Source organism: Thunnus maccoyii, chromosome 14 (assembly GCF_910596095.1).
Source record: "Thunnus maccoyii chromosome 14, fThuMac1.1, whole genome shotgun sequence".
Lineage (NCBI taxonomy): Eukaryota > Metazoa > Chordata > Actinopteri > Scombriformes > Scombridae > Thunnus > Thunnus maccoyii.
In genome coordinates, this window is record NC_056546.1 from 31,338,950 (window position 1) to 31,352,852 (window position 13,903).

At 39.5% G+C, this 13,903-nt stretch overlaps 1 protein-coding gene across 1 annotated transcript in view; it reads left to right on the top strand.

Annotated features, from left to right (window-relative positions):
* Positions 1 to 3,626: 3,626 nt before the first annotated feature.
* vps8 (VPS8 subunit of CORVET complex) overlaps positions 3,627 to 13,903 on the top strand; it is a 176,318-nt gene continuing 166,041 nt past the window's right edge. Inside the window, exons 1-6 of the mRNA XM_042434438.1 lie at positions 3,627 to 4,033; positions 8,823 to 8,891; positions 10,429 to 10,559; positions 11,666 to 11,762; positions 12,090 to 12,122; positions 12,571 to 12,625. Coding sequence (XP_042290372.1) covers positions 3,962 to 4,033; positions 8,823 to 8,891; positions 10,429 to 10,559; positions 11,666 to 11,762; positions 12,090 to 12,122; positions 12,571 to 12,625 — 457 coding nt within the window. The 5' untranslated portion in view covers positions 3,627 to 3,961. The remainder of the gene's footprint in view (positions 4,034 to 8,822; positions 8,892 to 10,428; positions 10,560 to 11,665; positions 11,763 to 12,089; positions 12,123 to 12,570; positions 12,626 to 13,903) is intronic.

A 13,903-nucleotide genomic window follows, 5' to 3' on the forward strand; every position in this document is an offset into this window, starting at 1 on the left:
ACAATAATGACCCACTCGCTGTACATTATCCCGCTTATTACATGGATATTTACCAAAGAAATCGATAATCTGACACAAAATATTGATTTAAAAATGATTTTATTGATTTAAAAATGATTTTATTACTTACGCTAAAAAAATAGTCCGTTAGATTCTACGGTTAGAACTGCATGCATAGCAACATAAATATCTAGAAAACTCTGTGGCCTTCTGAAGATTATGACGTTTCTGTCATTCATCACTATGTTTCCTTCTTGCCAGGGCTTTGCAGTTGACACACCTGGAAACAATTGTTACTAATGTTACAACTGGTAACAATATTACTATTATCACTACCGCTTATCACTTAAGTTAGTGTATGGCGATACGCAACTAAGAGAGGCGCTCACCATATCTGCTGCTGTGCCTGGATTGGAGGACAGGATCTTGCTAAACTTTTCCCTTTCTGTAATGGTTGAATCCCAGTAGCTCTTCAGGCTGCCATCGCATCTGTGCCCAGTCACAGACATTATCTCTAACGTTTTTTTTCCCACAGGTTGTCGTGAATGAGCTGTAGTTGGTAATTTTACCGGACTTCTTTCTGTGAATTGATATGATTGGATGTGGTCCTCCAAAGTCTATGAACAGAACTGCGTCCTTAGCAACGGTCTGTTATTCATGGCAGCAGTGCCACCATTATTCTCAGAGGATCAAATATAAAAGGGAATTAGTCGAACAAAATCACTGTATCACTACAATACAGCAAAGTAGAACACAAGAAGCTGTTTAACATTAGTTAACATAAATCATGTACTCTAGAGATTATATCTCGTATAAAACATGTATCATGTATCCTATATGGTTGAATGAACCAAGTGAATCAAGAAGGTAAAGCTTTCTTTGCTTTGGCTTCATAATTTTCAGCTATGAAAATCCCAACAGTCCCAATATTCACAGAGAGCTTAGCCTGCAATACATGCCTACATGAAAGCCAAACATTTTCAAAAATAAAGGAGGAATAACAATAAAGGATAACTCCATGACACGTCACTCTTGCCATAACTTCACTTACTGACAACATCCAATTCTGCGGTTTCCATGAGGAAGGATGACACATAATAATTGCAATATCACTTATTGGACAATCAGCCAGTGGGTTCTGTGATGTAGGTGGTAACCACAAAACAGTTTTTGCATTTGGCTGAACAGTTTTTCTATATTTTCTACATTTCAGTTATACCTTTTCAGATGCAATAGCAGAAATAACCCTTAGAGGTATTGAGAAATATAGCATAAATAATTCTGAGAGATATTCAGTATCTGTCAGGAAACATATCTCAAACACAACTAGTTACCTTAAATGACTAACAAAATTGAAAGGGTCCATATTGTGCAACACTATATCCTTTTTTAATGGACTATTGGGAAGATCTTAGATAAGCTTCTTTGTAAAAGGCAAGAGTATTTTTCCATGTACAGCATGACCTCTGAGGGAGGTTAATTCAACACCAACATCATACCATGCCATGCCATACCACTCCATCCTGGAGTCCACAGGTCTTGTTGGGTGAGTGTTTCTCTAAAGACATGCACCAGGTGTACATCAGAGGGCTTGCCTTCATCGAGTGCACTACAGACCTAATCAAAGGGACAACATACATTAAAACAAACAGTTGTGCATTATATACCATTGTAATAATTTATAGGTGTGTAAACTACCTTCTCTTGAAGTGGTGGATTTAAAGGGCCTCCTCAACAACACTTATTAGCAGTTAATTCCTGGATATTTGTTACTGCCTCATGGGTGATCAGTAACTCCTCCAATTTAGAGTCAATGACAGTGTCTATAAGGTCGCTACAAGTAACCTTTTTGCAAATGAATCATTGTTGGCACAACAGTGATGCAGTCAGGAATGAGGCACTTGCGCTGAGTTCCGTAAGCATCACTGAACTCAATAATGTAACATTAAGGTAAAGCACACCCTCGAGTGTAATATTGCGATTATACAACATTTACCAACAAAATAAAAGATATAAACAAAATGTATTCATATTGTGAGGCAGTTTGCTCTAAAAATAAAAAACTTTTTCCTTGTGTTATCTCTGTTTCCATGGAAATACATGGGGTATTACTAATGTCTGGAAAACAATCACTCACGTCAGTAGAATCCTATGTAATAAAACCTAGTTAACTGCTCCAGCAAGTAGGTCGATCCTTAGTAACAACCTAGCAACAGAGACGATTTCTAGTCCCTGCTGACTCAGCCAGCCAACTTCAGCTAATGCTTTCTGGAAATCGTGGCATTTCCCAAACTGAATAAATACCTCACATATAAACACAAAACTGCTTTGCAAGCTCAGTCTTGTTGTAACTAAGATATCCGCTGAAAAAAATAATTTTTCCATGGACAGATTTAGCTACGCTGTCCACAAACTTTACAGACATTTTTAAGCTAGTAACACTGTAGCACCAGCACAGCTGATGGAGGATGCCAGAATGCAAGCTGAGATATACTCTCAACTGAAGGGAAAATGGCTAAGTTTTGCTGTGTATGGGGGTGCCAGGTAACGATAAAAAGTGGAGAGGGGTTTGGGTTTTGTGTGTGTGTGAGTGTGTGTGTGTGTAACTCGTCCCACAGTCTCAGAGTTCAGTCCACTCGGCAAATGGTCTGTTTTGTTTCCCCACAACCCCTAATCAGTTCAGTTCAATCCAGTTTCACAAACATAAAAGAAACACAACTCAAAACTCCGCTCCGGGTTTTCACCGTAGATGACTGATGTTGTTAGTGCAACTTCACAGTCTGTAGTTCTAATGAATGGTGGAGTAATACTTTTAGTGATGAGGCTTTTTTCATTTGGGCATGGCTAGATGTGCTGTCATGCTGATTTGAGCACGTTCTAAATGTCTAGTTGACCATTGTTAAGACCATTGTTGAGATTGCTTGGTCGGAACTACGTGTTGTATAATCTGGCAAAACTCAACATATTTGGTTTGGTTGGTAGTTTGGTTCAAAAGCAACTCCCAAACTTCAGATGGGGACACAATTGCCTTAAACGCATTAAACGTGTCTCCAAAGTGCACCAAATTTTGACAGTGCACTCCCTTGTCCACCCAGCAATGCACCTGCCAAGTTTGAAGTACATCGGATGAATGGTTGTCGAGATATGCAAAGGACAAACATACATACATACAGACAGAGATTCCTTGCTTTATATAGAGAGATATAAAGAGATCAACTCAAGAATAATTAGGCAAGGGAGAAATGTCATATTCATGTGGTTCCCAGCACATTTAGGTATCCTGGAAATGAGACAGCAGACAAATTGGCAGAATAAGCAGTCAAAAAAGGAATTATTGAAATCAATATTAAATCATCAAAATCAAAGGGAAAAGGCATAGTGTGGAGAAAAGTAAATCAACAGCGGCAACAGCATTGGGATAATGCAATAAAAGGGGACTCACACTCAATCAAAAACAGATTGGGTAGGCCTATGTTAAGAAGTTGGGGAACAAACAGAAAGAGGAAGTAATAATAAGCAGGCTGAGAATTTGGCACAGCAACCTTGACAGTACGCTTTTCATCACAGGAAAACATCCAATGGATCTTTGTGATCAATGCCATGAGGCTGAGACAGTGGAGCAGAACATGTAGGAAATTTATACATAACAGACAAAAAACGATGGAGATTTTGGCAGAGGACATGGTTAAAAGTATACTAGAATGTGGAGACATTGTTGAAGGGAGGAACTTATTCAATTTTTTGACGACGACTGGACTGGAAAGTAGGACTTAAAATGAAGAATGAAACCTGAGGGTGGCAGTAATGCATCATCATGGATTCCAACTGTCGTTAAAAACTCACAGAAGAAGAAGAAATCACAGTCAAATGAGAAGAAGAAAAAACAAGGAAGAACCACAGAGGGATTACGTTACGGGACACAGGATACTCTGTTCTCTCTCCCGTTCATGCAAACCCAGAAATGTCGGAGTCTCCGGACGCCCGTAGCTTGCTGTCTGCTTCCTCACAGCTCAACCTGATGGAGGTAGATGCGGTGAGAGACTACTTATTACGCTTCTGTTATGGCGAGTGGTACCGCAGCAGTTATTTTCTCAGCTTCAATACACTTGGAGATGTGGTCCTGCACAGCTCAAAATTCTGGCTTCATGCTTTGATACTTTGCTCCGTGTACATAGGTTAAACACGTTTTTGTTGAACCCAACTATAGCTAATGACCGGTTTAAATGAGGCCTAGCTGCTGTCTGATTCTTCCGAAGCTAGCCATGAAGGAAACAGTGCATGGGATTTTATCGGCAAATTTCCTATTTAATTGGCCTACTTAATTGTAGCAAGCGAAAAGCCTCAACACCAGCCTCAGTCGAAACTATTAACCTTGCTATTTTAAAGTTTCATTTTAAAGCTGAGCATTCTTAAGCTGAACATTATCACTTGATTAAGCATTGCCGGGTGTTGTGTGTTCCCCTGTCAGTGGAAAGCTTTGAATATGAAGCAGCAGCAGGAAATGTTGGGTAACTTTCATCATCAATAACTTAACACAATTTAGATATGACTGAGGACAACGACTCAGGAAACAGTAAAATAGGGCGGACATCTGAAAGTGGGGGTAATCATGGATGCCCGGCCACAATATTGGAATGGGACAGTCGCACCCCCAAATGAATAGACGTACCGTGTATTTTTTGGAAGAAGTCCGTCTGCTCTTGTTTTAATTTAAATAAAATGCATTATAGACTCAACACATGTTTTAATAATTATAATAACTATCAAATGTCGAATGTATGTCAACACAATTCTGTTTTTATGATGTTAACATTTTCACACACGCCAACATTTCCCTTACTGTTTACAGAAATGATGTGCAATAAGTTACATCATCAGTTATGACAAATAGTTCCAGTGAAACAGCTACACATTCTTCTCAACCAAACCAAAAGCTGCAGAAATTAGTTGTGGGTTGCATTTTTGTGTACGAGAGACACAATCCATATAAATTTATCTCAGTGCTTGGACACTGGTCCTATGTGAGAACATTTTCAGTTAATCTATTGGTACACAGGATTGCTGCTGTGTTTTACAAATTATGAAATATCTTTTTTCTCTTGAGTTACAGGAATACAAACATTTATTCAGCCACACTTTTTACCTCAATGATATGCGGATATGTTTAAAAGGCTGTGGTGGCTGAGCAGGCGGGAGGGTTGTAGAGAACTGACATTGGTAGTGGGATCTATAAGCATGTAGTTAGTGTAATGCTTTTCTCTTTTGATGGTGGAGAGATGCCTCTTACCTTCACATGCTCAGAGACATGTAGCATACTAGTGTAGTGGTTATTTGTTTTGCTATTTATAATCATGGGAGCAAATAATCGTGTGTGGATTATATTTCTAATAAAAGACAGGGTTAAGTTTTTCTGGAGTTTTTTTTTTAGTTTTTCTCTCAGTTTAGTAGAAGCACTCTTTTGAAACTAGAGTGTTCATGGAAGCCTAGAACAAAAAAATGATTCTACTGACCTATAAAGATATATATTATATATTGCTCTTTTTTTACTTTAATTTTATTGTAAACTAAGGACTTTTGTTCATGTTAGTATCCTGTAGGAATGATGACTCTGTTTCTCCAGTGATCTGATTGGTCAGAGGTCAGGCAGTCGACAGATTTTGCTCTGATCTTCTGAAGTTAACCTGCTTCAGAGCAGGTTAGCTGTTCAGTTTCAGTTAACATGGTGATTTATCCAGGTTAAAAGTCAGCCAGCTTTGTGTGACCAGAAAACCTGAGTCAAGCTCAAAGAAAGCCAGCTAACCTTCTAATTGGCTGCTACAAAATAACCACATAGCCTACTTCTTCTCACATCAGATTGGGGGGTTATTCTGCCTGTGAGAAGTCACAATGCTCTGCACCCTCCAGGCAACAATATGAATTCCTGGATAAGTATCTTTCCTTTTCCTGAGGTAATGTTGTCATGCTTCACTGTAATTGGCTCAGCTGTTTCAGAGCTATGGGACCAGGGACATGATTTGCTGAGAGTGTATTTATTAATCAACACACACACACCCTCTGATCTATATTCACCGTCATCCAGCCCTTTTGCACTTTGCACTGCTGCACATACATGAATCAACATTACAAGGGCTGTAGTCAACCAAAGAAAATCTTGGTCGACTAAAATCGTACATAATCTTCAACTAATCGATTAGTCGCGTGGGGGGGGGGGGTGTAATGGGATAGAGTACACAGTAAACTCGGCAGCCACAAATTTCTCTGTTCTGTATTTCTCTGTTTTGTGTCTTCAGGTTAGGCTAACCCATTGTTCCTAACTTTGGAGCTAACCCTCTTTACTTTTCCAGCATTTGGGGAAACAACACAGATTTTTTAGCATTTATTAATTGACACACTGTAGTCTGTTCTGTACATTTACTGCCAGACTGACAACTTACCGCTAACCTTTTCCTCTGCCCCGCTCGCATCCACCATCACTTCTCTGCCCCTCGCTCTTTCTCCACTTGCTACGCAAATATACTTCTTAACGGGGCCACTCTACCAGTAGTTTCCCAGGCAACGACAGAGGTTGACTCACGTACCGGAACAGCGCTGCACAGAGACTCCCAAATGCTATCAATTTCAAACATTAAAAAATATTTTTTTTGGTCTGGTGGGGGTTCTCGTTGTGTCATTATGGAGAAAGACAGTTCAGTACGTTCAGTAAACGTTGAGTACAGTTAGACCCAGCAGTCTCCATTAGGTTGGGCGAGTTCAAAGTTGTGAAAACAACGGGGATGTTTTGAATACACCCCCGTTTTCACAGGTTATTTGTTAGTCTATCCCTCCCGCCACAGGAAATAATGGATTACTCCTGGAAAGCTATTGATGTAGCACTTTTCTCCTTATGAAAATAACACGGAGATTATTCGACCAATGAGAATTTAGTCGGACAAGAGCATATCGACCAACTAATCGACCAGTTGACCAGCAGACTACAGCCCTAAAAATTACATGTTTGCTCGGAGACACCCACACAGTCCTTTGTGCTGGTCAATGCTGTTGGGCCTCATACTCCATGTGTATGAGACAAAGGCAGGCCTGCATCCAGTAGCAAAGCCTGATAACAGAAAGGCGCCAAGTCAAACAAGTCCAGAACAGACTTACACTCCCATCACGCTTTGCTCAACTCACACCTCGGTGTGAAATCCAGCAGAGTCATACTCTCGGCTTTCATTGGTCAAGACCCACTAGAACCCATGTGGGATTCCCTCTGCCCAACCGAGATTATAAACACTCCACTCCCTCCTTGGACCAGCGCTTCCTAGCTGCTCGTGGCTTGTGTAAAGACTAACTTCCGTACGTATGTGACTGTAACTAGGCCATACAATCTCAACTTCACTGGACAAGTTAGCCTAATGAGTGGAGATTTCTCTTTGTTCAACTGACCGTTACCAGATCCAAAGAAGACCACAGTGCAACCCAGTGCTCTCACCCTTTCCTGCAGAAGAACCTTCCCCACAACAGATGCCATCTTGCCTTAATATACGGAGGAGAATTGTTGCCGGATGCCCTTAGTAAGGGCTCGTAGGCAGATATGAGATAGAGCAGAAAAAGGTGACACCTCGCTGCTCCTACTGTTTGCGCTGTGACACTGCATTAGAGCACTGCATCAGAGATTTCATCATACAAAACCTGCAAATCTCAGTCTAAAAAATAAAATATTATCAACAGCAGCTCATGTGCATTTATGATCAATTATCCTTTAACATTATATTTTCACATAAACCTGTAAATAATCAAAGTTTGAGGTTTCAGAAACATTTAAAAACACAAAAAGTAATGACATGTAAAATGAAGAAGAAATACTTAAGATTCTGAACTATTTCTAGGTCAGCAAGGAAATCTGACCTTTTGTACAAAGGAGTTATACTCGTTTGTACAAAAGGTCAGATTTCCTTGAGTTGTGTCCCTTCCATTGAAGCGTGCGCGCATGACACTCAGGTGGATTTGATCTACTCATCAGAGGCTCATTCAGGTAACTCAACTTTCAGCCAGTGTTCACCTGTTATCTATGGCTTTAAAATATAAATAAATATTGTTTCTTCTAAACTTTTTCTTTGTCAGCTTTTATTTATATGGCATATTCAGTTATTTTCATTTATTGAAGTGTCACAGTTAAGGAAGGCTGTGTTAAGTTGAGTTAAATTGCCTTTTTTGTGTTGTTTTTACATAAGTTTACATTTGGGCCACCAAAAATGTACTTCGGCTGCCAAAATTTAGGGGCTTGGTGGCCTGTGGGGCCAGTTCTTAAAAATATTAGTGTCTCTCCCTGGAAGGTAATGGACTCAGAGTCTGGTTTTGCTGCTGATAATACCATGAAGTATTGTTGTTGTTGCTGCTTGTTTTGATTGTGTTTATCACACTAGACTGTTTTGTGTTTGTCCAATTGCTTGGATTGCTGTGTTTTAACTCGCCATTGTCTGTGAGACCATGGGTTGCATTTTATTTATTGAAATCAGACTGTGGCCAATGAATACATTCGCGCACCACATTTCTGCTACTTCTCCCCACGATCTCTTGTTTTTTGGTGTCTTCACCCTGGTGAGCAGATAACTTGATTACAGCGCTCAGTTCTGTCCCCAAGTTAACTTATTGTTAGAGACACATGTCAAGCAGGCAGATGCCATTGACCATTGTCTCTGTTCAAATCTCGTGGTCACGTCCGACATCTTGACTGAAACTCTGGTGTGATGTAGAGATTCAAATATGCACTCAACAAAAAAAGTACAAAGAAACAAATACTGCTTTCTAACACTGTGTTTTTGTTCAACTTTTATTCTCAGATCGATGATAAGGAGTTTGACATTCCCCAAGTGGACACACCTCCCACACTGGAGAGCATCCTCAATGAGGTCAAGTACATGTTACCATTTGACCACTATACTGTTCACACACTGTCAACAATCAGTGACAACTTCTTGAAAGTATAATGGTCATTGTCAGTTTGTTCTCATTTTAATCAGCTTTGTATTATAGAGGGATAGCAGTGTCCAAGCCACTCTCTGTCAAGTGGCTCTTTTGCTGCCAGATGTTCCACTTTCACCAGCCAGTCCCTAACTTTGTCTGTCTTCTGTTTGGTGCTGGGCAGGTAGTGGACAGTAGCTTTATCAGAACTTTTACCACTGAAAACAGGTGCTTTGTCGTCCGGGAAACCAAAACAATGAGCTGTAAGAGTTTAAAATATATAATATTGATTTGATTTATGGAACAGGACAGTGTGCAGTATTAAGCATAAATGATGCACTGCACCAGAGTTAGCTTGAAGCTCATTTGCATCTATAGTCCATTACAATCAAAATATACAACAGCACAACAACAAACAGTACAAAGCAAAAAAAAAAACAACCCCCCCCCTCCCAAAAAAACAAAAAAACTACAAAGAACACACCATACAAAATACAAAGCTACACACAACAGCACATCACATACACCCACAATGTAAACTAGGCTCAGTGGTCACACAGCTGATTCGTCCTTAGTTGATTTTTTAAGGGGAAGGGAGGGGAAGTATAGAGTTGATGATAATTCTTAGTGGGTTCATTGCTATAAGCTAATCCTTTCACATTAGTAAGTTGATCCATTGTTAATATAAAAATATTGATTAGTGCAGCTTTAAGTAAAAATCATCATCTTGTCATTTTTCCAGTGTGTCATTTTTCCACATGCTGAAAAAACATATAATAAATGGAGACACAAGTAGAATGAAGACATTTGACATTTTTCAAAGAACATCAGGACAAAGTCAAGAGGTTGTAATATGTAGTACAACAAGATAATGAAGCTGTAAACAGAACAGCATTCCTACACATGTGCAGTGGCATCTGCCTTACACAGAACTATTATCCAGAGAGTGAAAATGTGATTGCTGTTATCAGTCTTTGGGTACGGTAATTTGTTTGGAAGCAGCTCCAAACTCTTAGTTATGAAGGAAAATGTCACCCTGTGCAGCAGTGTAGCTCACTGATGTGTTTTTAATAGTTTTTGGACAACAACAGAGGTCTGTGGCACAGAGGAATAAGATATATCAGGCTTTGATAGACACACAATACCTGTCAGTTGATCTATCTTGTATTTTTAATTATATAACTATAACGAAATAGAGAGAAAATAAATTTTTGGTTTTGGTTAAGTTTATTTTTTATGCATGCCCACTCTTTCTCCCTTGTGTGCTGTTGCTTTTTCGCTCCAAGGTGTACTGGGCAGAGTTGGGAGGATAAATAGAGAGAAATCATGGCAGAACAATTTTTGTGTGGAAAACAATTACGACCCCACCTAACCCCCGGTTTACGATGACATAGTCAATACAGGAAAGTTCCAGTGAGCAAAAAAAAAAAGATGGGAACGCCTTTACCTGAGATGTGTTTGTTTTGTTGTCCTCTGTGCCTGCAGCTGGAAGATGAGGAGGAGCGGTTTGTGTTGGAGGATACCTGCGTGCTGAATACAGACAATATTGATGCTCACTCTTGTGACACCTCCTCTCTTGCCAGCTCTGACAGTGGAGACCCAGCACACCTCAAACGGCATGAACACACACACACACACACACACACACACACACACACACACACACACACACACACACACACACACACACACACACACACTAGGGGTGAGAATCTTTGAGAATCTCATGATTCAATTAGATTCAGAATCTTTGGTGTCCGATTTGAATCGATTCTTGATCCAAAACCAATTGTTGACTGAATGAATAGAAAAGTGAGCACAATTTTCAGTCTCTTGCTCCACTGTACTGTGTGCCAAACCAGTGAATGGTTTGGCACACAGTACAGATTCCATTGAAATATAATATGAGACATAACTGGCAATTAAAATAAATGATCTGCAGCTTTTTTATTTTATTTTAAAATATTAATTGCATTAATTAAAGAATTAATTAATTTGAATGCATCTTACAGTCTCATAACAAAATGAGGGGGAGGCAGAGTGCTCCACTCTGTTGTTATTAACGTCATGTCTCCTGCAGTGGAGAGCAGCCTCTCTGCTGCACTGTTAGCTCCGGGGAAAGCCATTGCTGTCCAAGACGCTGAGTGGGCGCAGGGTTTCTGAGGTGAAACAGACTGAGCACTGAGTTATTTTCCTCACTTCAGAGTTGGTTTAAGTTGTTTAAGTGCTGCAGTGTGTGTTGGTCAGCCAGTCAGTTTGTTACTACTGGAGTTCGGTGCTCCACTAACATTAGTCTCTGGATGATGGCGTAGAAAGCTCACAATATACATCATGCTCATCTTGCAAAGGTAATTATTTAGTCATTAAGTCAAGACATGCTTGCAACCACTGCCTTTTGTGAAGATGAATTACAAGATAAGATCTAGTGTGTGCATGCTGTAGACCGTCCAGGTGCTGCACTGCCTTCGCAGTTGAGTTTGACCTTTTTCGTTTCGTCAACATCACGTTATTAACTAACATTTAGAGAATTTTTGACACTCTTGAATCAATGCAGAATCATCCATGTCCACATTGAGATGCATTTAAGAATCGTTTTTCTCTCCGACTCCTAACACACATAAATACAAACCTTCTTGTCTTTGCATATACAAGGTAATAAAATGGAAAATGCCTCCTTTATTTGTGTGTACGTATGTCTTTGTGGACATGTACACGTCTGAAGGAAGAAGAGGACAGTGGATCTGAATGCGACAGTTCATGGATCTGTTCTTCGACACAGCCTGCTGAAGGGCATCTCTGCACAGATCGTCTCTGCTGCTGTAAGACACACACGCAGATGGTAACCTCAGTGGGCTTGAGTCACTAAACTGTGTCACTTGACCAAACAGCTGTCAATCAATCGGGATTCTATATTTGTGGGGGAAGATGGTTATCGGTTAGTAATTCTGTGATCCCACTCTAGTTTTGTTGCAGGTTCTGTGGATAAAACAGGTTTTATTTAGATGATTTATTGTTACAGAGGTCTTTATTTTAGCACTACTGTACCTACAAAATTGTTCTTGAAATTTGTTCCAATAGACTAAACCATCTAAGATTGATTTAAACATGAAGTAAACATCATAAAAACATGTGTATCTTTTCTTAAGGACAAAGTGGATGCTGGACTGCCAACTGCTATAGTGAGTATTAGTTAATTTAACTATGAATCCATTTGAATAAATATTATATTAGTTTAAAGGAAAATTTGGGAACATACTCTGTCACTCTTTCTATGAAATTTGATGGCTTACTGCATTATATGCCCTCATAATGCATTTTATCAATTTCATAATTTATCTGAAGTGGCTTTAGAGACACAGGAAAGCAATTGAAGTTTAGAGTATTACAGAGGAGTTTTTACACATCTAAGCAGCCACAACATTTACACAGAACACTGTATTCAAGCATGAAAGTAGCGAAAGATGGAGGAGAGAAACAAAAGGAGAATGAGATGAGATTGTCATTGTGACAGAGGTTGGGTTTGCACCTGTGTCCATCACCTAGTATACTATCACCTCGTTTTGATTTTCTTTGTCTCTTCCTGACTTCCTATGATTAATTCTAAGCTTAATATTTTTTTGTGTTCAGACAGTGTCTGGTGTGATTGCGGTGGGAACATCTCATGGTCTGGCTCTGGTCTTTGGTGAGTCTTGACAATACTCCTTTTTATGTAGACAGTGGTGTAAAGAATACCTTAACATTTGAAACTTTTTACGATGCAAATACATCACATCCATCTAGCCATCCATCCCTCCATCACTCACTCACACTCACGACCAGTTGCTCTCATTCCCTCTTGCAGATCCTCACAAGCTCTGTGAGACTGGATGTATGGGTATTTACTTGCCTCAAAGCCACATACTTGGCTTTGTGCTTTTCACTGTGAAGCATCTGTGGTATAAATTGCATTCTGTTGTACACTGATGTTGTTGTTGTTCCTGCTGAGTCATAAATATAATTTCATAACATCCCAAAAACATCAACTCTCTTCAATAAAAAGCCTTATATGTCTATTGTCTATTTAATTTCAAGATTAATGCGAACATATATGGTTCAAAACAAGTCAAATTCATTTAGGGGCGAAGGTATGTTTCCCTTTTTTGTTTTAGTTTTACAATATATTCTGTGATTTGGAGAAAGCCTGCAGTGCAAAGACAGAGTGAAATTAAAGTAGCAAAGGTTTATGTGCATAACCAAAAAAGACCTTTAGCTACATCCTCAACACACACTCATCCACAGTCTCATTGATGGTAGCTTGTGCAAATACTCTGCTGCCCTCTAGTGTCTGGCCTTCACCTAAACACAGACTTATTGTACAGACGTAGCTGAAAATATTGGCACACTTCCACCTTTTTTTTTTTTTTTTAAACTAAATTTTCTCTGTATTAAGTTGAAACTGACAGAAGTATATGGTATCCATCATTCTTTATTTCACATTGAATATAACTGGAACTTTGCTTTTGATTTACAACTTAACATATTATTTAATAAAATAAAACAAATGAATATGGCTTGGCCAAAAATATTGGACCCTTAACTTAATATTTTGTAGCACAGCTTTTGGAGGCAATAACTGCAGTCAAGCGCTTTCTGTAACTCTGAATAAGGTTTCTAAAGCCACTCAAACTGCTCCAGTTCTCTGAGGTTTGATGGGTGCCGTCTCCCAACTGCAACTTTCAGCTCTTTCCACAGATGTTCATTTAGGATTCAGATTGGGACTCATAGCAGGCCACTTCAGAACGGTCCAACGTTTTCTTCTCATCCACCCTTGGGTGCTTTTCGATGTATGTTAGGGGTCATTATCCTGCTGGAAGACCCATGACCTGCGACTAAGACACAGCTTTCTGATGCTGGGCTGTATGTTTTGCTCCAAAATGCCCTGCTAGTGTGAGGTAGCAAAGCAACCTCAAAACATCACTGA